The 27675-nt window shown below is 37.4% G+C and overlaps 1 protein-coding gene across 1 annotated transcript; it reads left to right on the top strand.

Moving 5' to 3' along the window:
• Positions 1–5545: 5545 nt before the first annotated feature.
• ppm1ba (protein phosphatase, Mg2+/Mn2+ dependent, 1Ba) lies at positions 5546–26777 on the top strand. Its single transcript, XM_081350968.1, has 6 exons — positions 5546–5991; positions 19165–20034; positions 20131–20248; positions 21475–21586; positions 21821–21878; positions 25532–26777. Exons 2-6 carry the CDS (start codon positions 19180–19182, stop codon positions 25559–25561), a joined length of 1173 nt encoding a protein of 390 aa, XP_081207094.1. The 5' UTR covers positions 5546–5991; positions 19165–19179; the 3' UTR covers positions 25562–26777.
• Positions 26778–27675: the final 898 nt, after the last annotated feature.

The following is a 27675-nucleotide window of genomic DNA, read 5'->3' as shown; positions in this document are numbered from 1 at the left end:
GGAAACGAGGTGGGAGAGAGACGGGGGATGGGATTGGGAAAGGTCCACGAGCCAGGACTCAAACTCGGGCCGCCCGAGCGCAAAGGCGCTACATGTCGGCGCACTGACAACGAGGCCATTGGCACCGACATAATATTTTTAATGTACACATTTTAATTGAGTGAATTATTGAAAATGGAAATTCTATTATCATTTACTCATCCTCATGCCTTTCTAAACCAGTTTGAGTTTCTTTTTTCTGTTTTGGAATAGGAATTGTAGGCTAATCTTTGGGCGCACTATTCCTTTAAGTAAACAGTAAAACAGAAACAGTAACTTAGTCAAACATGTTAATATCGCTGATCTGAGGTTATGTTTTCCTAAAAGCCACATCTGTAGTAGTAGACATGCAGTTGGTGTACATGGTCACAATTAAAGACTAAATCATTTCTGGAGGTGGTTTTCCTCCTAACAAAAATATATTCTATGGGGATGTTAGACACCGAACACAACACCAACACCGCTTTAAAAATAGAAAACGTTTTATGCGTTTTAGTCATTCATTTAGGGTATGTTACATCAATGTACTAAAAACTGAACAGTTTTCCCTTTGCGTTTTTTTTAAGTTTTGAGTACAGATGACAAAGTGGTCAAAACGAAAAAAGCTGTATGCATGCCAGGCCAGTAGTTGGCGACGTAACTTTGTAAAGAAACAGATATTGGAATATTCTTGATAAAGATAAATTGATGTGTGATATAAGGTTTATTTAAATTGCAAAGGTAAAGCACAAATTAAAATTATTGTGACAGATGTGAAGGGGGAGGAGAATTTCTATGTGCGTCAGGTTTCTCGACAAGAAAGATTTCCGCATAGGATACACCTGTGCATCTTCGCTCATAGCTCCTCTGGAAGCTTCCTCACTCCTAGTTCCTCGCCTCCTCGTGGTGCAATTAGAGAATTGAGATGTCCTTCAAGATGGCTGAATTCAATCAGTTTCCGGGTCACAGGCTGGAGGGTGGAGGGGCGAGGAAGCGAGGAAGCATCAATTTAAGTATTGAGAAGCACCCAGAGACGATAACGGTATAGTTTTCAAAAACATGCACTTTGAAACATTTTCAAAAGTTTGTGAAGTTTGTAAATGTACGACTAAAAACGCATAAAAACTTTTCTGTTTTTAATTGAAAACAATGTTGCGTATATGCCACAACAACAGCGTTTTGGGGGCCTGAAAATGGGTTTCAATGCAGCCGGACCATGCACTGGAAAAGTGCCATAAGTAGTGCCCCCTGGGTAGTGTGATGCCATTAGGTGTGTTCGACTTGAAGCAGCGCTGCACAGGCCGATTGGTGTATGACATCAAAGTTCTGCGAGAGCAATTAGAGAGCAGACGGCCCCGTATTTCAAATTGCTCTCACGGTACTTTGATGTCATACACCAATCGGCCTGTGCAGCGCCACTTCAAGTTGAACACACAGTATAGTGATTGGAGAAACAAAGCTTTTTGAAACTCCGAATCAATTGAACCAGTTGCTTTGCAAAATGATTCACTGTTTCGAAGCGCTCGAAACACCACACGCTGGTAAAAACCTGCTGGTCAAAACTGTGTAAATACAATGAAAACAACTAATGCAACATAATCTACAAATTTACCATTTAAAGGAATAGTTCACCCAAAAATGAAAATTCTGTCATCATTGACACACCCTCAAGTTGTTCCAAACCTGTATGACTTTCTTTCTTCTGCTCAACACAAAAGATGATATTTTGAAGAAAGTCGGTAACCAAACGACTGATGGACCCCATTGACTTCCATAGTAGGAAAAAAAAAATACTATGGATGTCAATGGGGACCAGCAACTGTTTAATTACCAACCCTCTTTAAAATATCTTCTTTTGTGTTTAGCAGAAGAAAGGAAATCATACAGGTTTGGAACAACTTGAGGGTGTGTCAATGATGACAGAATTTTAATTTTTGGGTGAACTATCCCTTTAAGGTATGGTAGGAAATTTTTGGAGAGGCTAGCAATAGCAAGGTAGCTTTGAAAGCATAAGATCTCGCCCTCCCTTCAGAGCGTCTCCAAAGCCACTCCTTCTTTAAAACATGAACGTGCACAGCCAGAGCAGAGTCTGAAAGCGTCACAAGAGATAAGCATTAAATAACCCCATGTCTCAAATTATATAAGGGTACAATAATGAACATAAACAGTTTATTTGTGTGAGAGCAGGGTGTGCCGAGGTATGGAAACACATAGGTTGACAGGAAGGTAGACATCTGATTGGACAAACATCACTTCTATTATCGATTGCTATCGGGTTTGAGTTTCAACCAGTAGCCTATAACAAAAAGTGTTTATGAAAAATGTTATGAAATATTATATGTGCTCTTTTATAATTAATATTTGTGTAATACATTACAAATGTCCACAGTTTTAAAAACCTGATCCGAGATCAGTTAAAAACCATAGAGTTCAGCGATTCACTGAGATTGTTCCATTATGGCAAACTATTGAAATTGATTACCTTTTTGTAACAGTTAGGACGTAACAAAGTTTTGGAGCGTGACTTTGGAAGTTTGATACGTGCACCAAACAACTCGATACAAAAGATTTGCAAATATTTAATGACCCATTACTAGTCATTATTATTTATCACCCACTGGACACTGACGCTTTGACTTAGAGAGAAAGTTCTGAGAACGTTCCCTTGTTAGCTGTTTCCATAAGACTACAGCTACGATTTATCCTGTTCCTGAATAACAAGATTGTAATGCTCAGACAATCCTATTCTCCATGGTGATAAAAACCACTCTGCAGTCTCCATAGAGATGCATTATCAGCACTTATAGATGCAGGTTTTGTACTTAGCCGACTGTTTACTGTAGCTAAGTTGATGGGATAGGCCTATCTGACAACGGTGCCTGTCCTTATCCTCCTATATATAAACTCATGGTAGTCTGATGAGATCTTTTATGTGATCAGTGTGGAGTTCATCAGCTGGCTCTCCAATAATCTAATCAGTCTACTTTGGTCCTGCTATGATCTAATCAGTGATGTCATCAAAGAGGGAATAAACATGTGCCCTGATGACTGATGAGGTATTACAGAGCACAGATGATGGCAAAGAAGTCACTTAAGTTTAAACTGACAGAAAATTTACTGAAAACAGGTATAGCTGCTGTAGTAAAAATTCAAATGTTTAAAATTGACCTTGTGAAGCGCTGAATTTGATTGTTTATGAACGTAGTGTTACACCAAATGCAAATAGCCCGGCTTTGCAAAACCCATCTGATAACAGGATCAGTGATGGGACTAGGGAGATTAAGGCGGGTGGCGGTGATTTTTTATATACGACTGACTCAAATCCGCCTTTTTCCGAACTCATTCTTATCCCTTTTCCCATCGCATATCAGGTTAGAGAAGTGTTAATATAGAAGTCTCTTATGCTCATCAAGCCTGCATTTATTTGATAAAAAATACAGAACAAACTGTAATATTGTCAGAACAGTATCAGAAAAGATTTCTATTTAAAATAAAACGCTGTTTTTTAAAAGAACAAAACATTTTATTTATCAAAGAATCCTGAAAAAAAGTATTACGGGTTATAAAAAATATTAAGCAGCACAACTCTTTCCAACATTGATAATAAATCAGCATATTACAATGATTTCTGAAGGATCATGTGACACTGAAGACTGGAGTAATAGCTGATGAAAATTCAGCTCTATTGCATCACAGAAATCAATTATATTTTGAAGTATATTAAAATAGAAATCCATTATTTTAAATTGTAATAATATTTCACAATATTACAGATTTTTTCTGTATTTTTGATCAAATAAATGCAGGCTTGATGAGCAAAAACATTAAAAATAGTTGGCCTAATCTAATTTCCCATCTATTTATGATTTTCATATTATCATACACTGAAAATGTTGTTACTTGTTATTATTGTATACTGTATTATGCTACACTGAGGCGCAAATAGTATCTGCCACTATTTGCACTAAGTATAAATATCATCTAATTTACACTTAGCGCAAATAGTATCTAACTACTTGTGTAAAGAAAATACAGCTATTTTCACTTAGCCTTTGCTTTGATAACTTATTAAACCCTGTTTATTGATAATCATTGTGAATATTTGCTCTTAAAGATAGAAAAAAGTGGCATTTTCCTTGAGTCAAAACATCATTAATGTATTATTATTATTATTTTTTTTTTACAATAACTGTTTTGCCACTACCTGTGCATGCAACACAGTTTTAATATTTTATAGTTTTCATGCAATAGTTTCACAAATTATATTTATTACTTTGCACAAGATATCAGTTCACAAAGCTATATGACATAACAAGAAACATCTCCAAGTGTGAAAGATCTGTGGAAGGGAGATAATAGATGACTCAGATCTGCTGGTTGATGAATATGTTATGGTGATTTCTTTTTTTATCACCACATTTTTTATTTTAGCTTGATTGTTTGAGGTCTGCAGCTTCAGAAATCTGGGGAAAATGCATATAGGGACCAATATTGCAGATTTCCAGGTAACCTTGAGAGTCGGAATGTTACATTGACAACCATGTTACATTGCCGCAGTGGCTTTACTTGCTCCAAATGGTTTATGTGAGAATTGGTCATCTCAATTCTGAAATTCTCTTTGCACTTGAACAACTTGAATTGAAATTTGTTCATATTTTCCAACTCATCACTACAGTACGATGGATTGCTGTATATTTATTTATTTCATTTGAACCGGAAAAGATTTACTATCATCCCATTCATTTTGAAATATTATCTGAAATAATTCATGTAAATGCAGAATAACCCTTTTCTAAAGTTGTTACAGAGGTATTCAACTATCTTCTGGGTAAGATGACCCCTGGGAACCAGATTATGTTACCAATACTAATCAATAATTGATGAGGATACCTGTGAAGAAACAGAGAAGGTGCAAGATTATCTGCAGGAGGGGCCGTAGAATCAGTTGATGTAGAAATGTGAAGTCAGCAATGACATTAAAGCATATTTAGTTTACCATAAATTGTCAATACATTGAGCACTTGAAGCATATTTCAAAGACAATAAAAGTAATTATGAAATTATATTACGTTTTCCCCTGGTTTCACAGAAAAATCTTAAGCCTAGTCCCAGACTAAAATGCATTTTTGAGCTTTTTTAACTAAAAGCAACTTCCACTGACATTTTTTAAAATATGTCAGTGCCATTGTTTTGTCTCAAGGCACGTTTATAAAAGCTACTTAAATGCCCTAATTGAACTAAGGTCTAATCCTGGTTTAATCTAAGCCCTGTCTGTGAAACCAGGCCAGAAAGTTGTACTTAAGTTCTACCTAGGGTAAAAAAATTAGTATTATTTAGTAATAAGTAGGCTATGCCCACTTAAAAAAAAAAAAAAAAAAGTATGCTAAAGTGTAGGCTTTTTCACCAGGGTAAAGGGAACGTTGAGACTTTATGTATATATTTTTAACCAAGATACAGAACATAATGCAAGATTCTCGATATCTAATCCAAAACAAAGGGTTTTTATTGTCACCCTCTATTCAGCAGCATAATGATGTCAATCATAGAGGCGATGGCCCCTCCCATCACACAGAACCGAAGCGCGCGGCCGTCAATGGCACTGAGTAGTGCACGTCACCTGTCTTGAACATGTAGCTAGAAACGCTAACACGGCTCGAAATTTAACTCAGATGACCAACACTCTGGTCGCATTTATGTTTTCGTTGAGCCGAAGTGAAACTGCATGTCAAAGATGTTCGTTATAGCTCGCAATCCAAGCCAAGAGCCGTTGAGGGTAGAACTGACTGTTTGAATTTAACCGCATTAGCTAGCCAGCTAGCTGGGTTTACCTTTAGCTGCTCTAGTCGAAACGAGCTAATATCACCAACGTTCAAAATATAGATGTTCAGCGAGTCGGTTCTCGATCATAAAGGCAAATTTGACGGCCGCCTGGAACGTGGCGTCTTCTGGAGAGGAAACTTCAATCGGAGAAACGTAAGTTAACTTACACCACATTTGTCAGACTAACTAGCAAGCTAGCGTTATCTACCGGGATGGATCTGTTTCGTAACGGCTGCACCAAGTCAGTGAGTCCGTACTGCTGCCTGCTCCAGGAATCCGACCTGTTAATGGCTGTGTCGCAAAACATAACGAGTTGCGTATGGTTTGGGTATCGTAGGTTTTCGATTTGAACGTAAAAAGACACCTATGATGTCCGAGATGCTGTGTACGTTGCTAGCTCAGTCGGTAGCACACAGTCCATTAATTCTTGCATTAAACACTCTTTCCAAAGACACCAACATTGCTGGCATTAAATTACTCCTGGTTGTTTATAACTTTATAAGATGTAATTAGGCTTTTTATATCATTCCTCCCCCTATCAGTGCAAAAAAAACAAGGCCATGTTAGCTGGTTATCAGTGTCAGAAATTGACTTGATGAAGGCCTTATTCTAAACATAGAATTAATGCATAACAATTTTTAAATTCTTTTTTTTTTTTTTGCCCTCAGGTTTTGAATTTTGATAGCAGATTTATTCTTCATTCTTGACCCTGAGTGTGATTGAAATTAGCTGATGGAAAGTTCATGGCACAAATAATCAAAAGAAAAATTAATAAGACTATTCTAACATAGCCATAGTGTATAGCCATTGCACTGCTTGTTCTGTGGCAGTGGAAATCACTTGTTATAATGAAGGCTTGGTGTAAACTGTAACTTTATTCCAAATACATACAGTAATCTGCATATTGTAAAGTTATATTATGTAGCTAATCTCAAAACTGCTTTATTGTTTATATTGTCGTAAAATGTAAACTATACTATCACCCTGCTTTAATATGCCAGATGACTTAACATCACGATTTTCTGTTAAGTTGCTTTGAAAATAGAGGTCGACCGATAGTGGATTTGACCGATAACGATAACTAGGTTGCACTGTAACCAACTGAAATTTTTTAAAATGGATACTGAATGAAATCAAAATACTCCCAAGTAAACTTTATTACAAAAAATAAAAAAGTGCTGGACCATGAAAATGTACTGTACTCATTAAATTCAATTAAATATATAAATATTAATATGTTAATTATACGTTGATCATTCGTGTTAGTTCATAGTGCATTAACTAGTGTTAACTAGGGGTGTAAGAAAAAATCGATACACTTGAGTATCGCGATATTTTATTTTGCAATACTGTATCGATTTTCAAAAACGCAATATCGATTTTTTTTTTTTTTTTTTTTACGTCCAAAAATATTCATGGTAAGACCGTAAGACAGTGGTTCACGTTTATGTTGTTTAAATCCCTACCAATAGATAGCTATGCTGAGACGCACCACTAGTGTCCTCGCCAGGCTCGCCTATAACGGTGCGTGTCCACTGGACATTTTAGGATTGACAGCGGACCGGAGAAAGCGTTGAGAGCGACCGAGAGCGTCAAAAAGTTGGGCAGTTCCTTTATACAAATATCAAGCGAAAAACGCAGTCGGCAGCCAATTGCTGTGAGGTTCGGGATGTGATGTCTACCTTGAGAGTTTAAACATATGCAAATTGTGCCGGAGTTTATGCTGGATTTAGTGCGTAAATCATTTTGTTTACAAATTAGACGTTGTGCAGTTGTTATATAGCCTATTATGTTAAATATTTCATTTTGGATGTGTTTATTGTGATTATATTGGCTGGTTTTATAAAAGTTTATACAACTGAAAGGATATCTTTGCTTGGTGCATTTGGAAACAAAGCTTGTCTATTTCTAAATGTAATCGCGTGCATCGTTCACATCACACGCGAAGAGAGCATCTGGCGCGAGTGATTGCAATATTAAGTCAATGCAAAGACGCGTTTACGCGCGTCTGGAGGTCCTGCGGCACGAGGCGTTTAGTGCGGCGCGGTTCGCCTCATTCGCGCGTCCAGTTCTTTTAAAATCTTTTATCACATAAAACTTGATTTCAATATATGACACATTTATTTTGTTCACTTTCATCCACTTTCATTCATTTTCGTCCAGTTCACGTTGTTGTTTTGTATTGTGACAGGGGCTATGTACCTATTTTCTTTTATTATGGCCTACTTGAGCATATAAACATTTGCTCACTAAGAACCTGTAAACCACAAGCCCAAACTGGCAGTTTGATTTTCTGTGTACTGAATTGTTTACCTAAAGTAAACTTCTTTGACTTTTATGCACATCATTTCTTTTTTTTAAATATTTTAATATATTTTACTTTTAAAAAATCCCAATATATCGCCTTATGCACAGTATCGAAATATATTGCAATATATTGAATCGTGACCCATGTATCGTGATACGTATCGTATCGCCAGATTCTTGCCAATACACAGCCCTAGTGTTAACAGATACAACTTTTACATTTAAAAGTTTATTAGTAATTGTTGAAATTAATGATCTAAAAATGAACAATACTTCTTACATTTATTAACCTTAACCTTACAGATGGAAAATTACCAGCTGGATATTTAATGGAAACAGATTGTAACAATTGTGACATTAAACATTTGGGTCGGACTTTCTTGTATTTTTATCATTTTTACGTCCTCTTAGCCTTGACGCAAACACACTGCTGTTCTTTCTCTACTAATGCAGCATCTAGTCAACAAATGCATTACTTTATAACGATATAAAAAAATCTAGTAGAGTTCAATTCAAATTTTCAATTCAAATTTATTTGTATAGCGCTTTTCACAATACATATTGTTTCAAAGCAGCTTTACAGAAAGTGCATTTCAGAAATGTACAATTGTACATAGAAAATTAAAGTTAGTTAATCATGTATTAATTTAGGGCATAACATCACTGTAGTGTACTGTATACATACCATTTCATTGTCTGTTTTAAATATACATCTGAAGTGTCTCACTCCATGCAGCGCGCAGCCTCGCGTGTCAAAACAAACTCCACGAGGCATCAGTGATAGTTTTTATTACGCCTCTAGAGGCCGCTCGCATACTGTATAATGACTGCAGAACCTTCTTAGCCACTCCAGCAACCCGGATTTTTTTGTGTGCCTGCATTCGGTTCCAGCAATCAGTTATCAGTGCTGATTAATTGGGAATCAAAAGGCCTATACAAATAAAATTGACTTGTTCAGATTATGATTTTGTATTTTTTTTTTGTGTGTAACTGTTCACTTTGCATTTCACAAGACTTTCATGTTTTAATTGTGGCAACGCAATGATTTCAGGTTAGGGCTGTGCGATTGATCATAATTGATTTTCGATTTTGATTTTGGCTTCCAACGATTATGAAAACAAGATAATCGAGTTAAAGCAATTATTGTGCCGCTGCGGCATTCCGTCGAGTGCACCGTCCTTTCCTTCACAGCGGTGCCCAAACTTACCCATATCAGCCAAATAAATGAATGTGGTAAAACCAGTCTACTGATGCTAAACTGCAGGACGTGTTTCATACTAAACAGTGTTATTAAAAGCACATTAAGCGTCAAGAGACACCGTTCCCCTGGCAGCTTTCTGTGTGCGCGCTCCGAGTCGTAGCCAAACGTAGATAAGCATGTGGGCTTTGGATATGCCATTAAGCTTTAATAACTATTGATCTATTAAGTATATGTGTACATTGAGACTATGCAGTGTTATTTTACATTTGATATTACATTTTTTCTTGTAGGCTATTACTTATCTGAATATCACTGTTGGTACATCTTCCTGAAAAACTTAAAACACTGTTTATTTAAAGGTGCCCTAGAATTTGAAATTGAATTTATCTTGGCATAGTTAAATAACAAGAGTTCAGTACATGTACATGACATACAGTGAGTCTCAAACACCATTGTTTTCTCCTTCTTATTTAAATCTCGGTTTTGAAAAACACCCCTGAAAAATAGGCAAATCTCCACATAACACTGACTGTGACGCAACAGAACAACATGGCAGTTGCTCAGTGTTTGGATGTACAAATGAACTCAGAGGTATTTTTTAGTTCCTTCATCCGGGCCTCTGAAGAACCAGTGGGTTATGTGAATTTCTGATGTGTAATTGTTCAAGTTCAGACAGATAATCTTTCTCTCAAAGTCGTTCAATACTGTTTAGGCATCAGTAAATCAAGCCAGTGACTAAACGATCAACTTCACATCGTTTCTCTTGGTAGGATGAAAATAATCTTACTTAAACTGTGATTAATATACAGAAAGCGATCAAAGAACAAACCCTTTCCAGTCGCCCAAGCTGTCAATCACACAATCACGCAGCGTGAGTTTATCTGGACACTTGCCAAAACTCGTTATGAAATCATTGACGCTGTTACACTGCACAACGAAGCTCTTACTGTACGTACATCATGTTTGCATTGGTGAAATCATTAGTGAGAGTGCAGAAACTGCGTTGCAATGATAAGATCTTCATTCACGTTATCAACAGGCTTACACTGAAGTCTCACAGCAGCCAATCACAGCAGTGGGCGTTTACATTGAAGTCTCACAGCAGACACACCCCTTCAAACAGAGTGTTCAAATCGGAGACTAAAATCAGGCTAGGAAAAATGCCTTTTATTTCTAAATTATAACAAATTTTGATCTAAAAAACATACTAACATTATAAGGGCACCCCAGGAAACATTCTAAAATAATAAAATAATCCATGCAATGGCACCTTTAATTTGTATTTTCGTTCTGTTGTTGTATTTATTTGTCTGTTTTTGTAACTATTTGTTTCTTTCATTTCTTTCATTATTATCATGTTGCTGACTGTTTTCTTGTCTGAAGTATGGATAACTGTGAAATTTCACTGATATTTAAAATGACTCCTATTGTGAAATAAGACATTTGATCATATTTCCTAAAATAATTGTTCAATAATCATGATTTCAATATTTACCAAAAATAATCGTGATTATGATTTTTGCCAATATCGTGCAGCCCTACTTTAGAATTAACTCCAAACATAGTGCTTGAGTTGAAAGTAACTCTAGGGCTTGTACTGCTTGACTGTAGTCAATCTATGATCATTTTGGTCTTTAGCTTTACTTTCAAAAGTCGTAAAAAATTAACTTTCTTTCTCTAGACTTTACATAAGAGCATTCTTATGCATATGGTTTGAATTGTTTCTCTCTATTTCTTCCTATTGGTCAATCATTGATATCACTGAAATAAAGGAAATTCCCTTAGATTACCAAAGATTTGACTGCATTTTAAAAGAGCTGTCAGGTGAATTTCAGTAAGATACTCCTGCGCTTTGACTTATCCAGAGATTTATTTTTTAACATCAGTGACAGTCTGATGATAAAGTTTGTTGTCCTTTTGAAAGTTAACAGAACTTATTTTAGTGATGGGATCAGAGGACCACTGGACTAAAGTCTGTTGGACTTAAAAATGCGTCACCTCTCCTTTGCCAATTTTTACAGCAAAAATGAAAGCTGATATAAATTTATCTGGCGGCAACAAAAGTTGCTTAATATTGCAAGGTAATTATTGTTTTGAATACTGATCTTTCTTTACCATTTTATGTGATTGTCTTCCCAACAGTTAAGTCAATATGCAGGCTGCATCTGGAAAAACAAATCTAACATTATAGTTTGATTTCAGAGATGAGGATTCCCAAATTAGTTGAAAAGTGGGGTTTTCCTGAACCGTGGACGCATAATTTATATAGTTTATTTGGCATCTAGAATGTTCAAGATATGTCCAACACCTGGTTAATATCTTAATAATTGCACATGCAATACTGTCAAGCTTCTGGTCAGAGCCTTGGGCGCAGATGATGCAAGGACCTAAAATAACTCTGAAAGTTTTTGGAGTGCTTGGCCAATGGCCACTGATAATAGGCATGGTTTGTTGGTTGATGGTAGGCTTGCCTTGGTTTGGTTTCTAATGGGTATGATGATCACTGCTGCTAAAATGTCATTCCTTAAGATTAGGCCTACCTGTTAAAATTGGATAAATTATGTAGCTGAAAATGAACACTCCATAATCTGTTTGATATTTGTGTTCATTTCCTCAGGGACATGAGTGGGTAACTAAGGCAACTGGGATATTTTCCCCAGTGCTGAAGCCATGCCTCCAGAATGAGATGCATTGCAATGTAGACTAATACTATATCTATGTCTATATGATTTAGTTCAGAAACGTACTTGTATGTGAATGCCGATATGAACACTTCCAACACACTGCTAGTGTGCAGTCAAATTGACCGTTTGCAAAGACCTGCCCGTTTTAATTACTGTTGCTATGTCCGACAAGCCACGCCGCTCTCAAGCCACGGCATGTTCTCACGCTATGAAAAATACATCGCGGAGCAAAGAGGACACTGACAACGCGCTGACAGACAGGACAGAGCAGGTTACTTTTGATATGAAACAGTCTCAACTTTCAAATTTGCTAATTTTTTAAAATAAATTTAAATAAATACCATTTTGTGGCTCTTTAATGTGTCGTGACAGATCACTGTAGAGCCTCAGTTAAAGCTGCTCGTGAACCGATCATCTCTTCCTTCTAGTTAATTTATAGCATCAAATAAACACGAATGAACATCAGAAGGAATGTTGCTTCAACCGTGGAATGACATCAGTACACTACGTTTTTTTAAATTCAAATCCACCGACGTTAATCTACTAACTCTCCTGACTTTGTCGGATAAAAATTGTGGATTCGGCGGATGGCGGATTATGATCGCCTGTCAATCAAACTCCCTGCGAAGGGTGAATTGAAGATCCTAGAAATTTCTACATTAATGTATTTCCATGGAGTTTCAAACCTTAACCTTAGATATGGCATTTGACTCTCCATCATAAGTCTAGAGCTGAGATCTTGATAGTGTTCATATTTTAGGCGATTAGAACAACAGATATCACTAAGCTTTAATTGTAGTTTACCTTGGATCAAATGGGCTGTGTTGATGTACCATTGTTTGCTTGATCTACAGTATCCTTCATCCTTCTTGAAAGCCTTTGCACAGGAAGCTAATCAAGTACTGCATGCATTTCATGAGTGGATTAACAAATTGAGTTAGCTTGTTAACCCCACTGTCTTGAATCCCTCGGAACCTTTAGGAGACCTACTGATGTTTGCAAACTCTTTGATTAATGATAGGAAGATAATAAGATTATATTAAAAGTCACGTTGCACTCCTTAGATCCATATCTAACATGACCTTGTACCAAAAGGCCACATTGATTTACATTTTGCCTTTTGATTCTGATAGTTTGAAGCATTATAAGTGAACCTTAAAGAACATATTAATATAATAAAAAAGTTATAATTATATAGTTATAGTCTTTAAAGCCTTAAATCTTTTAAAGTTTTGATAATGTTTTTTTAAATCGGGACCTCAGTCCCAATGTCATTTGTAAAAAAATAAATTAAAGGATGATTTCAAAAGCCAAAAATACTGCAGAGTCAAAGGAGCATCATTTTGTCATTGGTTGTTGGCACTTGTCTTAAAATACATCTCAAAATACACCTTTGCTTGTCTGTGAGTCAGCTGTAATGATGCAGCTGCTCTTGTATTGATGTAATAAGTTTGTTTGTCCTTAGGACTCCATAAACAAGGCAACACAAGGCCAGTGCAGCAGTTTACAACTCGCTGCCCGTTTAGGGGCTGTGACATTTGATACTCTGACCTCTAAAGTTTCAAATTCAAGGAGCACATGGTGTGTGTGAAGAAGCCTAGCAATGGATATGTTCACGCATTATTGTGATTCTCACAACGTTGTTCATTTCCAAACTCTGCACTTTGCCAGCTGTTCCTAGATTCAGTTCAATTTATAAAATTCAATGCTAGTTTTGTTTGTCGGCTCTCTCGCTGCACTTGCAATTCCAAGGGACTGGTCACAGGAAAGATGCACTGAAGTGCCCTGTTGAAGCTCTCTGTTACCATAGAAACCACTCTTAGCTGCCACTCCAGGCGCTGTAGGCATGGAAACGGAACATATGACAGTGGTCCAATGGTTACATCATTGCAGTGCCATAGATCTCAGGAGTGTGTTGAACTGCTCTCTTCACTTTATTGGAATGTGGAAATCTTGAATGAGCAACCTGTCATCTGGATGTGTAACTCTTGAATGCAGGCCAACTTTAGGTCAGGTAAGGATCTTTTTATGGTCATAAACTGACTCGCCATGTTAGCGAACCGAGCTGGTAATGTGGGATATTAATAGAATTCCTAGAGTCAGGCTAGGACTGTTGTCAGGCTTTAGATTCATTCCTGCTTGATAAGTGGTGGTTATGAACGTGTATTCTAGGTGACAGCCTGAACTGCCTGGTCAGTGCTGATGTTTTCTTCTTTCTAAATTCATTGGCCACAATGTCTTTTTCCTGTCTATAATGAAGATATAATGATTCATAATGATGAGGGGACGTGGGTGATGGTGGATGAAAGTCATTGTTGGGCACAGGTGGTCTGAAATCGAGAGTTGATGAGGACCAGGTTGTTTTTCCTTTTGTTGGGTCACAACATTGAACCCCTCTTCAAAGGTCTAGCCCACTTCCTGTCTACAGGATACGTTTTATTTGTTTGTTTTAGTGCTTTGGCACAGTGTGCTCTCTGGATCCGCACACATTCATAGGCAATGAGTTATTATCATCTAGACTCTTTTGGTTTACTGTGATGCTAAACAGAGCACATGATCAAAGCATGGCTAATCTGGAGTCAAGGCACAGGTGCTGGAAGCTGTATCCAAATGTGAAACACTATCGTTTACACAAGTGACATACAAGACTTAAAAAAAAAAAAATAAAATAATTACTCTTATGTACTAATATATGGGTTAATCCATCTCAGGTGGTCCAATGGAGGTTGCTTGACTATTTTAACTGTACTTTTTTTACCTCTGTGAATTGGTATTGCAGAATCATGGTATTTATTATTTTACTTGTTTTAACCAAAGTGGCTTTTTTGTGTCATGGCCCACCCCACAACTAATGTTGGTTATACAGTAACAGGGCTATGTGAAAATATCTCTGCTTAAGAAGGTTGTAGCTTTTTGGAAACAAAAACTGATCTTCAGAGCACATTTCAAGGTACATGTACATACAGAAAAAAAAAATTTCTTGCATACATTTTACACTCTTGTTTCTTATACTTATCATTAAAGGCCAAATGTAATGATCAAGATTGCTCAGGGGCTCACATTTAGGGTCACTTTACAATGGGAAATATTTGAGTCTTAGCCTTAAATCTTTTTAAGGGGGTACCCAGTTAAGTAAGCACACTTGCAGAACAATTCAGGTTTGAGACTTTTATTAATTTGAGAGTGCGAGCATTTCCCTTCATTTTGGGATGAATGTCCATATCCTATATTAGATATATTTTCATATATCGATATATGGTCGATATATTTCATATATCGATATATGGTCCTAGCTTCGGCTGCTTTAGAGTAGCTTACCATTGTAAAAACTTTGAGAGGTTGAGCCTTAGCTGAGGGCTCAGGATCTGGGTAAAAGGATGGGGGTTTGTATGCAATCCTATCTGGGTTTATTTATAGTGCAGTAGGCGTGAGGTGTGGCCAGCTCAGACGCTCAGACATGCTGTTATGTGACATCATTGCATACTTGCAGCTTGCTGAGCAATAGCGGGGTATAGCAATAACCAGAATCCACTATGTGTGTCATCTAGACGCTTTTGCACTTTGATCATGCAATAATCCTCTCGATTGGATCAACAATAAAGATCACAGCAGCAGAACCATAGCGCATCTCACAGCAACATGTTCCGTGTTTCATTACTGAATGATTCAGTGTTTTGAATGAATCAGCTGAGTCAAAGATTCTATGACCCATTCATATATAATATAGCCTACACGATATTTCGGCCACCATGTCGGTATCGGCCGATATGTGTTCATTTTTTTTATTTATGTAATCGTTATCGGCTCAATAAGAAAATTTGCCCAATATATTAAAGCCAATAAATAATGGATTATTTCCTTCAGCTGAGGCACTTCAGATGTGCACTGGTGATGGTTTTAAACTGCTTGAAATATGATTGGAATCACTTCAAAAAGGAAAATACAGTCAAGTGCATAATTTGCTGTGCAAGTCTGTCATAAAGGCTACATAAAATTATAATGAGAACATTATAATTGTGTGCTTGGAACATGGCTTTCAATTGTGAGACTTTTGTTTTTGAAATTAAGCTCTCAAAAATGAATAATTTGGATTTAGATTTATCGGCCAATATATCGGTTATCAGCTTTCAAATATAAAGAATGATCGGTTATCATTATCGGACAAAATTTTCATATTGTTGCATTACTGGCTTGAATAATTTAAAGGGTTAGTTCACCCAAAAATGAAAATTCTGTCAGTAATTACTCACCCTCATGTTGTTCCAACCGCGTAAGACCTTCGTTCATCTTCGGAACACAAATTAAGATATTTTTGATTAAATCTGAGAGTTGTCTCACTCCTCCATAGGCTTTCAGAGGGACCGAAACTTGCTGGCCCAGAAAAGTTATTAAAGAGATCGTTAATATAGTCCAAGTAACTACAGTGGCTTAATCCTAAGTATATCAAGCGACGATAATACTTTTTGTGCGCAAAAACAAACAAAAATAACGACTTTATTCCACTATTCATTTCCTTCTCTCTGGGCCTCGTAGTGTTTTTGCGCTGCCCGTCTGTGTTGCACGTCATCACGCATCACACACATGACCCGCTTCGGCCAATTGTGAGCCTACTTGGTGACGTGTAACACAGACGCGCTACGCAAAAACACTACGTGAACCAACTAGAGGCCCAGAGAGAAGGAAATGAATAGTGGAATAAAGTCGTTATTTTTGTTTGTTTTTGCGCACAAAAAGTATTCTTGTCGCTTGATAAACTTAAGATTGAGCCACTGTAGTCACTTGGACTATATTAACGATCTCTTTAATAACTTTTCTGGGCCAGCAAGTTTCGGTCCCTCTGAAAGCCTATGGAGGAGTGAGACAACTCTCAGATTTAATCAAAAATATCTTAATTTATGTTCCGAAGATGAATGAAGGTCTTACGCGGTTGGAACAACATGAGGGTGAGTAATTACTGACAGAATTTTCATTTTTGGGTGAACTAACCCTTTAATAAACTCCATAAACAATGTACTGCAAGCCCTTGCTTTGTCATTCCCAACTTAAATTGAACCAGGAGATTTTACAGTGTTACGTAAGGTTTAAATCATTTAAATGACTGACTGCTTATTCATAGAACTACATGCATGTTGTTAAAGCTTTAACTAAAAAAGTTTGTTTGCTCTGCTGGAAAAACAATACTTGCATGTTAGTTTGATTAGTTTGGACCTGGATTGCTTGTGCAGAACAGTGCAGTAGTCAGACTTTCACAGTGGAAGTTTCGAGTCCATTTTGAATGGACTTGGAATTGTTATACATTTGTGTACTCATGTAATGTTTGCTGGGAATTGAAGCTGTAACCTGTGGACAAAAAGAGCTGTCGTGTGACTGATCTGGCAGGGTGGCTGACCTCCTTTCACCGTTGGCTGACTGTTAGCTCTGAGTTCCAGAACACTGCTAGCACTGTTGAATTAAACCTGTGATACAGAGGTCACCGCGGCATGAGTAAATAGGGTCACTTTCATTCTACCCTGCAAATAGATCCTTGAGTTTGTCTCGTCCTCACTGAATCTGACCAGTTTCTTAGCATGTTTGGTTTTGCATTGGTACATAGGTTCTGGACGGAGCTTCATTTAGATATTACTCTCACCACAGTAACCAAAAATATGATCAGATTTGTTTGTCCACGGTCTAGTGTGATTCATCTGGAAAGTTGAAATAGTCCAGACAGATGCATGTCACAGCTTGACTTGAGTCTTAAGAGGTAGTTCATCTGAGGAGAGCAAATCCTATTTTCCTGCTGGGAGAAGTTTAATCTCTACAGTCACTTCAGTGGCACGTATACTACTGATGTTATGAATGAATAAGGCGATCACAGAAGAACGACAACAGTAGTAGGGACACAGTAAAAACATCCTAAATGCTTCACCTTTATACTGTTTGTGTTGATATTTAGACATTTTAAAAAATTACAATTATATCGATTCTCACCTGAATGTTTGATCATGCAATGCATTTTTTGCTTTTACAAAAGGGTAATTTTTTTTGTAAATAGCTCACAAAGCAGTCTGATTTCAAACTTATAAATTGACTTTACAAAAAAGACGTCAACACTTAGTAATAAAATAAACAAATTAGCACAAATAAATACTTTAGAATAAACATACACAAGAAATAAACAGTGCTTTAAGTTTTTCAGGTAGGCCTATAAGTAAAACCGTGTGACCACCAAAGCGTTTTTTTCACGCGGCTTGCATATTTTTCCAATTATTTTCAATGGGACCGCTGCTTTTTTTTTTTTTAAAGCGCCAGGAGCGTAATGTGTGCTTTCTTTTCAACAGTCGCCAAGAGTTGAAGAGTGTTCAACTTTGGGTAAAATGAATTTAAACCGTTTTTTTTGTAATGTAATTCAATACCATGATATATCTGTGAATTTGATCATTTTTTTACTGTATATGCATTTTTGTGTGCTGTCAGTGCGAACAACACAATAGAATGTAGTTGACTACTTGTCAGTGTTATTTTGAGGCACCCAGGCTTTCTCTCTCATCACATACAGTTCAGTCAGCTAAATTGTGTCAGGCATAATGTACAGTCAGCTGGTCGTTATCACAGGGGTTTACTCTTTATTATTTTGTGATAATAAACAGCTTAATGTACATTATCCACCTTATTACACGTCTACTGAGCAAATAAATGCACAAGAGCAGTGTAATATGCATTTTTCTGTGTACACTGCTATAGCAGTAATGCAGCCCTGCACAGGCAATTGGATTATCTGGGCTGCAGTTTTTTGATTTTCAGAAGCTACGCCCACTCTGTGGCTTCAGGGCCAAGAATCTCTACATGTTTATTACACTCAGTTTGTTGTTAATAGAAATCCGTCTATTGAGCACTAAGACTAATCCTTCCACATTTGTGGTGTTCACTCTGCAGTGGGTGTTTTTGGACTGTATGTGCTAGGTTTTTTCCCCCTGTGTGGTGTGGCGCTACAGTGTTGATGCAGTATGAGGGGTTGCTTAATATTAGCTAATGCATTTAAGCTGCAGAGATCATACTGTATGTTTCTTTTGTGCTGCACTTTCCATGTCTTTTTTGTACTGTCTTCATTGTCTTTTGTCTACCTACTCAATGATTGTTTCTCTATCTCTGCAGACGGTGGCCTAAGCCATGGGGGCGTTCTTGGACAAGCCCAAAACAGAGAAGCATAATGCTCATGGACAGGGAAACGGCCTGCGTTTCGGCCTCAGCAGCATGCAGGGATGGAGGGTGGAGATGGAGGATGCCCACACCGCAGCCGTAGGCCTGCCCCACGGTCTTGACGACTGGTCCTTCTTTGCGGTCTACGACGGTCACGCCGGCTCACGTGTTGCTAACTACTGCTCTAAACACCTGTTGGAACATATTGTCGCCACAGGGTCGGCAGATGAACTGCGGAAGGCGGGCGCTCCGGCGCCTGAGACGCCAGCCATAGAGGCGGTCAAAAGGGGTATCCGCACCGGCTTCCTGAGGATCGACGAGCACATGCGTAGTTTCACAGACCTGCGGAACGGCATGGACCGCAGCGGCTCCACTGCGGTGGGTGTGCTGCTCTCTCCGGAACATCTGTACTTCATTAACTGCGGGGACTCACGGGCCCTTCTCTGCCGCAACGCGCACGTCGGCTTCTCCACGATGGACCATAAGCCCTGCGACCCACGGGAGAAGGAGCGTATACAGAACGCAGGTGGCTCTGTGATGATCCAGAGGGTTAACGGATCGCTGGCTGTATCCCGAGCACTGGGCGACTATGACTACAAGTGTGTGGAGGGCAAGGGTCCCACAGAGCAGCTTGTGTCTCCAGAGCCAGAAGTATTCGAGATTGCCCGTTCAGATGCGGAGGATGAATTTGTGGTGCTGGCATGTGACGGTATCTGGGATGTGATGACCAACGAGGAGCTCTGTGCCTTTGTGCGATCAAGGCTGGAGGTGACGGACGACCTGGAGAGAGTGTGCAACGAAGTTGTGGATACTTGTCTACACAAGGTACAGTTCCTTACTCGCTCTTGTGTGACATCTTCTTATTTCGCATAAATGTTTTCTTCTCAGTTGAGATTATTTTCTTTCTTTTTCCTCCTTCAGGGAAGTCGAGATAATATGAGTGTTGTATTAGTCTGTTTGCCAAATGCACCCCAGGTGTCAGAGGAGGCGGTAAAGAGAGATGCTGAGGTGGACAAGTACCTTGAATCGCGTGTGGAAGGTGAGAAATGGAAGAGCTCAGTGGTTCGCCACAAGATACCTATTTTGTCAACCGTAGTTTGGGAGCATTCATACATCTGTCCCTGGGCATGAGATTTAAAACCTCTAGCGTTTGCTTACAATTTGACCAGTGTAGTCATATTCAAGAACAAATAGTGCAAAAACATTGAATCAGTCTAAAACTGGTTTGAAACATTGCCCTCTATAATTTACAGCATAACAGAGACATTTTTTTTTTCATTGTAAGCAAAATGGACATAACTGAAATATACCCGAATTAATCTAAATTGGAATTGAATCAAGAGTTTGTGTAACTGAATCTAATTGGTAACTCTGTATTGAAAACTGTTCCTAAATAGTATATAGTGAATTTATCCCTGAAGACAAGTGAAGTTAGTTTTGAGGAAAGGTTAAGCCTTTTTTGTTTTGCACATGCCACTTGCTTAGATATATTTTAAGTTTCCAAATATTTGAGGCCACTCTATATCAGTCCAGATTAATTAATTTGAGAATATATGCATTTTATTAAAGAGAAATAACCTTTTCCCTCACACTTTTTCTCTTGTGATCTTGAACATACTATCCTGTCTCCACCCCCTTTCACACTCTTCTTTTTCTAGTTTAATATATCTTGATAGCCTGACTTCCATATCTTTTTACTTTTTTCTTTTCCACCGGCCTTTCCTTTCTGTATTGGACATTGATCATATTCTGGCAAGTGGTTGTTAGTTTTGTGGATTTTTTGGGGTTATGTAAACTCTTGGCCTTGAGCTGTGAGCAAAGGTTGGGGTAACGTTGTTGTAATGTTTGGCTGGGTGCTGAGAGGGCCTGAGGGAGTTGTCGGCACTACTGCTCTGGTGAGGAATGTGCTGGCTGAACATCTAACTGGCAACAGGCCCAGAGCAGCCCAACTGAGCCACAGGCTTTCCTTCTAGAGTCTCACTCTTGTCTCTCGTTGTCTCTGTTTTTTCTCTCACTGTCCCGGTTCTTTCTTTCGTTCGTTCTTTCTTTGTCTTTATCTCTCCTTTCTCTATTTCACAAAACGATAACACTAGTGCTCTACATTGGTATCCATAATGCCATGCTCATTTCTCAGTACATATATACAGTAGAACACCGATACATTAAGTTCTACTGCGTGTAATGTAAGGTTCCATTGAATGGAGCTGTCAAATGAATATTTAGGGAGCTTTAACCTGTGGTTTATCCTTTTCTGTTCTCTATCAGAGCTCATAGAGAAAGCAGGGGAGGAAGGTGTGCCTGAGCTGTTGATTATCATGAGCACCCTGTCCCAAGAAAGTATCCCTAATCTCCCACCAGGGGGCGGCCTTGCCAGCAAGTAAGTAAATATCACGGTCACAAACCACACAGAGGTTCACACCTGCACAAACACGTTTATGGAACACAGGGTTACGCACTTAATGTTTAAGGGTCTGGAATGCTAACACGACATGTACAGGTCTCAAGTAGGCTTGACTCATAATAAAGTTTGACTTTGAATCTTGCTGTATAACTTGTATACCTTGTTTTATTTTTCTAATACATTGTCTGCTTTTTGTTTTGTTTCGTTCAGGCAAAGTGTTATTGAAGCAGTGTACAACCGGTTGACCCCCCAAAGAGAAGAGGATGGTGTGAGTATTAATAGTCTTGCTTTTTAAAGGTCTAGAACCTCTCGGTGTGATGACAGCTGTACATTTAGTCCCTGGTTTACCAAAAAAAAAGTTAGATGTGTAGAGATGGTACCTTCCCCTTGACCTTTGGATTCATCTCATCATGAGACGTTGCCTTGTTCTGCGCCTTGCTCACTGGACCCGTTTACACCTGGTATTAACAACCTACAACTAAGAGTCACTCAGAGATCCTTTCTCTCCTCAGAGTATTTACTCTTTCCATCCCATTCGCCTGCTCTCGGTTTATTTACTGCAGAGAGAAAAAAAATCCTGTTCAAATCACAGCTGTAATGAGCTCATTCAAATGATCCTCTGGCCCAAAGCACAGTGGTTGAGATCACCACAAACACTCCTAATACATCCCATCAAGGAGATGAACTGAGATTTATCAGCCTGTAAGCATGACAAATCAGACATGATTACTAACCTAACAAGTATGTTATTTTAATAGCTTATAAGTTTGCTAATATGCCATTATGAACTCTTCAGCCAAGTCTCATGATGATGATGATGATGTCGCTACTCAACGTGTGATCTGGCGAAACTGCACTGGGGGTTGCATGTTGTAAAGCCTGTTGTCTTTTTGTTGTTTGTGGGTGTGTATGAGGCAAACACCTCAAGAGAATGTGTCTTAGTGTTTAAGTAGTGTGACACATTCTCAAGTATTGGTCTGGAGTGGACACTAGTTGGACAAAGCTGGAGTTTTGATCCAAGTGTTTTTCCCTACTGGACATCCAAGAGATATCTGGTGTGTGTGATAGATGGTGTTCTCTACGCTCTTGGACTCTCTTCATCACTGTTGTCACAATACCACAATTTTCAGTAGTTGATACCAGTGCCAGTCAGATTTTAGGATTCTTGATACACTTTCAGTACCACAGAAACAACCGATCTAATGAACACAATTCTTTATTTAAAGTTTGTATATTAACAAATTAAATTAACAAAATTCAATGAAATGTACATTACCATTTAAAAGTTTATTTGAAAAATAAATTGATACTTTTATTCAGCAAGGATGCATTAAATTGATCAAAAGTGACAGTATTACAAAACATGTATGTTTCAAATAAACGCTGTTCATTTTACCTTTCGGTTTACCAAAGAGTCCAGAAATAATTATCAGTTTCCACAAAAAAAAATGTTAAGCAGCACAACTGTTTTCAACATTGATAATAATAAAAAAATTATATTTCTTGAGCATCAAATCAGCATATAAGAATGATTTCTGAAGGATCATGTGACACTGAAGACTGGAGTAATGATGCTGAAAATTCAACTTTGCCATCACAGGAATACATTTTCAAATATATTCAAAATTTTGTAAATTGTAATAATATTTCACATTATGATTATAATTTTTTTTCATCAAATAATTGCACCCTTGAACATGTGACTTTAAAAAAACATTTTTTTTTAAACGTAATTATTCAAGTTGACATTAAAAAGCTGATTATTAATAAGCAAACAATTTTCCTGTCAGTATTGTGTTTTTTTTTTATAGTAGACAGCAGCAGTACTGTTTACATTTACATAGGTTTAAATTTTAGTATCAAGTTAACCTGGTACTTTTGACATCTCCTGGCATCATCAGCGAGTGATGTTTTGTTGGCTTGTTGCGAGGAGTAGACTAGATCCTTGTGTTTCTCTGTGATAGCCAATGATAGCTTTATAATCCATGCACCCCTCTTTTTGTAAATAAATTATTTTATAACATGTTTTTCACAGCCAGATAAACATTTAGAAATCATTTTCTTGGTCAAATGCATGTAGTTTACACACACAAACATAAAGGTTGGTATTCATATCCAGAACACGCATAGTTTGAGATTCATTAAGAGGATAATACATATTAACAAAACTAATGATGTATGTGTTCACCCTTTAATTAATGCAGCCCACCTGTTTCATTTGGTAAGTTGATTACTAATTGATACTAATGATTTCTGCAGAAAGATCGACTGGAGTTTGTTTGACAACCTCACTCTACACCACATGTACTGATCTTATGAATGCATCGCTGGTTGAGGAGGGAATTTTCCAGTTTTTTTTGTAATTGCTGGTTTGCTGTTATCTGTTAGTTTTTATGTAGTTTGCACAGACCAAACTGTCAAAGTAGTGCTGTATTACATGTTAAACATTCAAACTATGTAGATAATTCACTTCTTTGTGTTTTACATTACCAAGTTACAGTGTTCCTGTAAATGAATACAGATGACTTGTTTAGCTTGGATTTAATTTCAGGTCCTGTATGTGTATGATTTGTGGCATGAAATGGCCTACCTAGATGTGTTCTTGAGAAGTAATCATATTAGAGAACAGAAATAGTATTCACTAATCTGTAATTTGCCATTTTACAAGAGTCTGGATCAATTTTTCCACAGTCTTTCAGTTTTGCACATGCATCCTTTTCTCTGTGATGCAGATGTGTAACTTCGGCTTCTGAGAAGAGAAGGAAAAATCATCACAGTAGTGGAAGAAACAACAAATCAAAACTGCAGGATCTGATTATCCCAATATTTTGTATTTTCTGAATCGTGTCCATGCCTTGTACAACACAGTTAATTCTTTGATCTTGCAGTGTAGAAATGATTAAATCACAGGTTTCCATTCGTACAAATTATACAACATGGACATTAGACAAAGAGACAATTCTAGTTTCAAGGTTCGGTGATCACAGTAATGTTTAGCTGTAGGGGAATATGGGAGACTTTTGCTAACACTTGGCTTCCCTACTGGGTTTTTTCATGGCTAAGAAGTTGCAGGTGATTTTGAAATTGGAAGATTGATTATGTGTAATGAACATTATTTCATTAAAGTAGTTTAAAGACTTGATAGACACATGCACATACTCAGTTAAGAACTTTACTGAGCATGTGCTGAATGTGTGTTCATACAGGCTGATACATTTATTTGAGTAAAAATCATTTAACCACTTTTGTATAATCATACTATAGGTCAATCATACTATAATCATACTAACATACTAAAAGTTAGACTTTTGATAATTTTTCTCAGCTGTGAGCGCATGTATGTTAGGTAACTGTTCAGTAATGTTGAGGTGTACACTACTGTTCAAAAGTTTGGGGTCAGTAAATTGTATTAATGTTTTGGAAAAGTCTCACCAAGGCTACATTTATTTGATTAAAAATGCAGTAATAATGAAATCTTAAGATTTAAAATTAGTTTTCTATTTGAATATATATTTAAAGTGTAATTAATTCCAATGATGGCATCATTACTCCAGTCTTCAGTGTCTCATGATCCTTCAGAAGTCATTATAATATGCTGATTTGCTGAATGAAAGTGTTAATTTCTTTCAAACAAAACTCTTTCTTACCCCAAACTTTTAAAGGGTAGTGTGTCGGTATATAATAATTTTATTATTGGGTTATAAGGGTTACAATTATCCCAATCATGTTACATTTGGTGGTTACACTCTTACTTCCTGTATTAGATTTGGTATTATGATGTGGCCTTTCTCGTTACTTTTAGGAAATGTTTTTCATAGCAAAAGATGGCTGGTATGATTTGGTGGATGCCTGTGATTATGATAATGTTGATTTGATGCCTTTGCCAACTGATGGTTTTCTCTGTGTGGTCTCTCTCTGCAGAGCGGTGCTGACCTTGAGGACCCGTGGTAGTCGTCCCACCTGAGGGAAGAGACCCTTTTCTACACAAGACATCAGTCTTTCGTTCTTTCGTTCCAGTGAAATCAAGAGATTCAACGGACAGTCTTTCAAGAGTCACAACACAGTGGAAACACAGTACAACCAAAAGCATTACAAACACTTTTTTTCTAATACATGAGGGAAAGAATGGAGTTCCAGTTTTAAAAACAACTACAACAAAATACACATACAATAAAAAAACAGTTTTTCTCACTTTTTTTGTGGTGGCTGTGGGTGTTAATTTTAAAACAGAGGATGTTTTGCGGGATGGACCCATGTACGTGCTATGGTGCCTTTTCCAGTCGGCTGCAAATTCGAGTGAGGATACAATTGATAAACTTGGCAGCCCCTGGTATGGGGTTATGGATCATCACTGGGTTTAATTGAGGATATATTTGACTGATGAATGTGTGTGGAACATGTTTTAAAGAATTGCTTCATTACTACATAACCTGCGTGGAAAGGATTGAAGCTTGTTGGCTTTTTGCACCTTCCCTCCCTCCCTCATGAGCGCTGACTGACCTTTAGGTAGAACCTCGGACTTGACTCTGCTTCGTTTGGCAGGTTATCATTTGATTGGTTGTAAAAAGCTTTTTAATCCTGCTGTTTCAGAGAATATAGAATATATAGAGATAAATATATAAATTCATATATATTTTTTATTTTTCCCAAGTTTGACGTCTTTGTCGCTTGTTGTGTGAAGCAGTAGAGTAATGTTAATGGCGAATGATGAGTGTGCCACGTTGTGTGAAATAGACACACTGAGTTTGTTCATGTACTCGTTTAACCCAGGAATTGTGGGTGATGTTGGATAAAAGGGATTGTAACTGCCCACCAAAGCCACGCAGATTTTCTCAGCTCTCCCTTTGTATTATATCTCAGTCTTTTCTCCTTATCATCCCTCACTTTCGAATGCAGATGTGAACTTACAGCAACCTGCCTTTTTTTCTTCTTTTTTCCTTCAGAGTATATTGTAAAGTGGTGTTTTTGTTTTTTTTGTTTTTTTTTGGTTAGATGAACTTGAAAAAATAGCTTTGTGATGAATTCACTGATTATTTTCCGATTCACCATACGAGTGTAATGTCGGTTTTGCTCAAATATGTTTTCAGCAGTCCATGGACAACAGTACTCATTGGCCTCAGAACTTGAAAGGTGATATTGAGCAGAACAATAAAGCTACAGGAAAAAGCAGTCTTGCTCCTTATGTTTAATCACAGTGAGAAAGACCTAATGGCTAAGACAACACTTTGCATAACAGCAGTAGTTCCATGTTCCAAGAGACCAGCTTGTAAAGCAACCATCTGCAGGTTGCTTAGTTTTTGTGTGTGCTTTAGCGGTCAATAGCGCAATAATAGACAGGCATGGTAAGAAATTATTTTAAATAGTGGTGTTCTCAGTAAAAGTTGTCCATAAAACAAACAAAAATGGAAAATATGTATAGATGTTGTGATCTGTAATTGAGTTCTAATTGAACAAAGCGGAATATGCAGTGTTGATCAAGATAATACTAAGTGCCACAAACATACCTGAGCATATTTCAAAGATTTGATGTATTTTAGTAAATTTAGTGTTCACTCATTGTATCAACTTTGCCAGGCGATCAAAAAAAAAAAAAAAAAAAAAAAAAAAAAAAAAAAAAGTGTGTCGGAGCTTATAAAAATGTGTGTATATTGTGCATCAGATGTTCAGCGGGCAGACTGTGGTCGGTATGTGGCCGAGACTAATGATTCATTATTGCTAATAATGAGTGCTATGCTAGGGTTTCATGAAAGCCTGTTTTAAATATTGCAGAACAATTTTTTTTTTTTATATTATATTATATTATTATTGGTGTTTTATTTCGATCAAAAATGTTCTGCTGTACCTGTAACACTGAATGAATTGTGTAGTAGTTGAAAAGTAAAGGCCCATTCACACCAACACAAATGTTCAGCATGACTTTTACATGCAATTTGTCTGTTCAGACCAATGTGTAAAAAAAACCGGCACATTAACATGCAAAATCACTTTCTGACAGTAGATGGCGCTTATAGAAAAGGCGGTACTTGAAAATCTTCACAAATGAACACAGCTTTTATGAATTTTGA

This window comes from Scardinius erythrophthalmus (genome assembly GCF_964197995.2).
Source record: "Scardinius erythrophthalmus genome assembly, chromosome: 21".
NCBI lineage: Eukaryota > Metazoa > Chordata > Actinopteri > Cypriniformes > Leuciscidae > Scardinius > Scardinius erythrophthalmus.
This window is presented reverse-complemented; position numbering and strand designations above follow the sequence as displayed.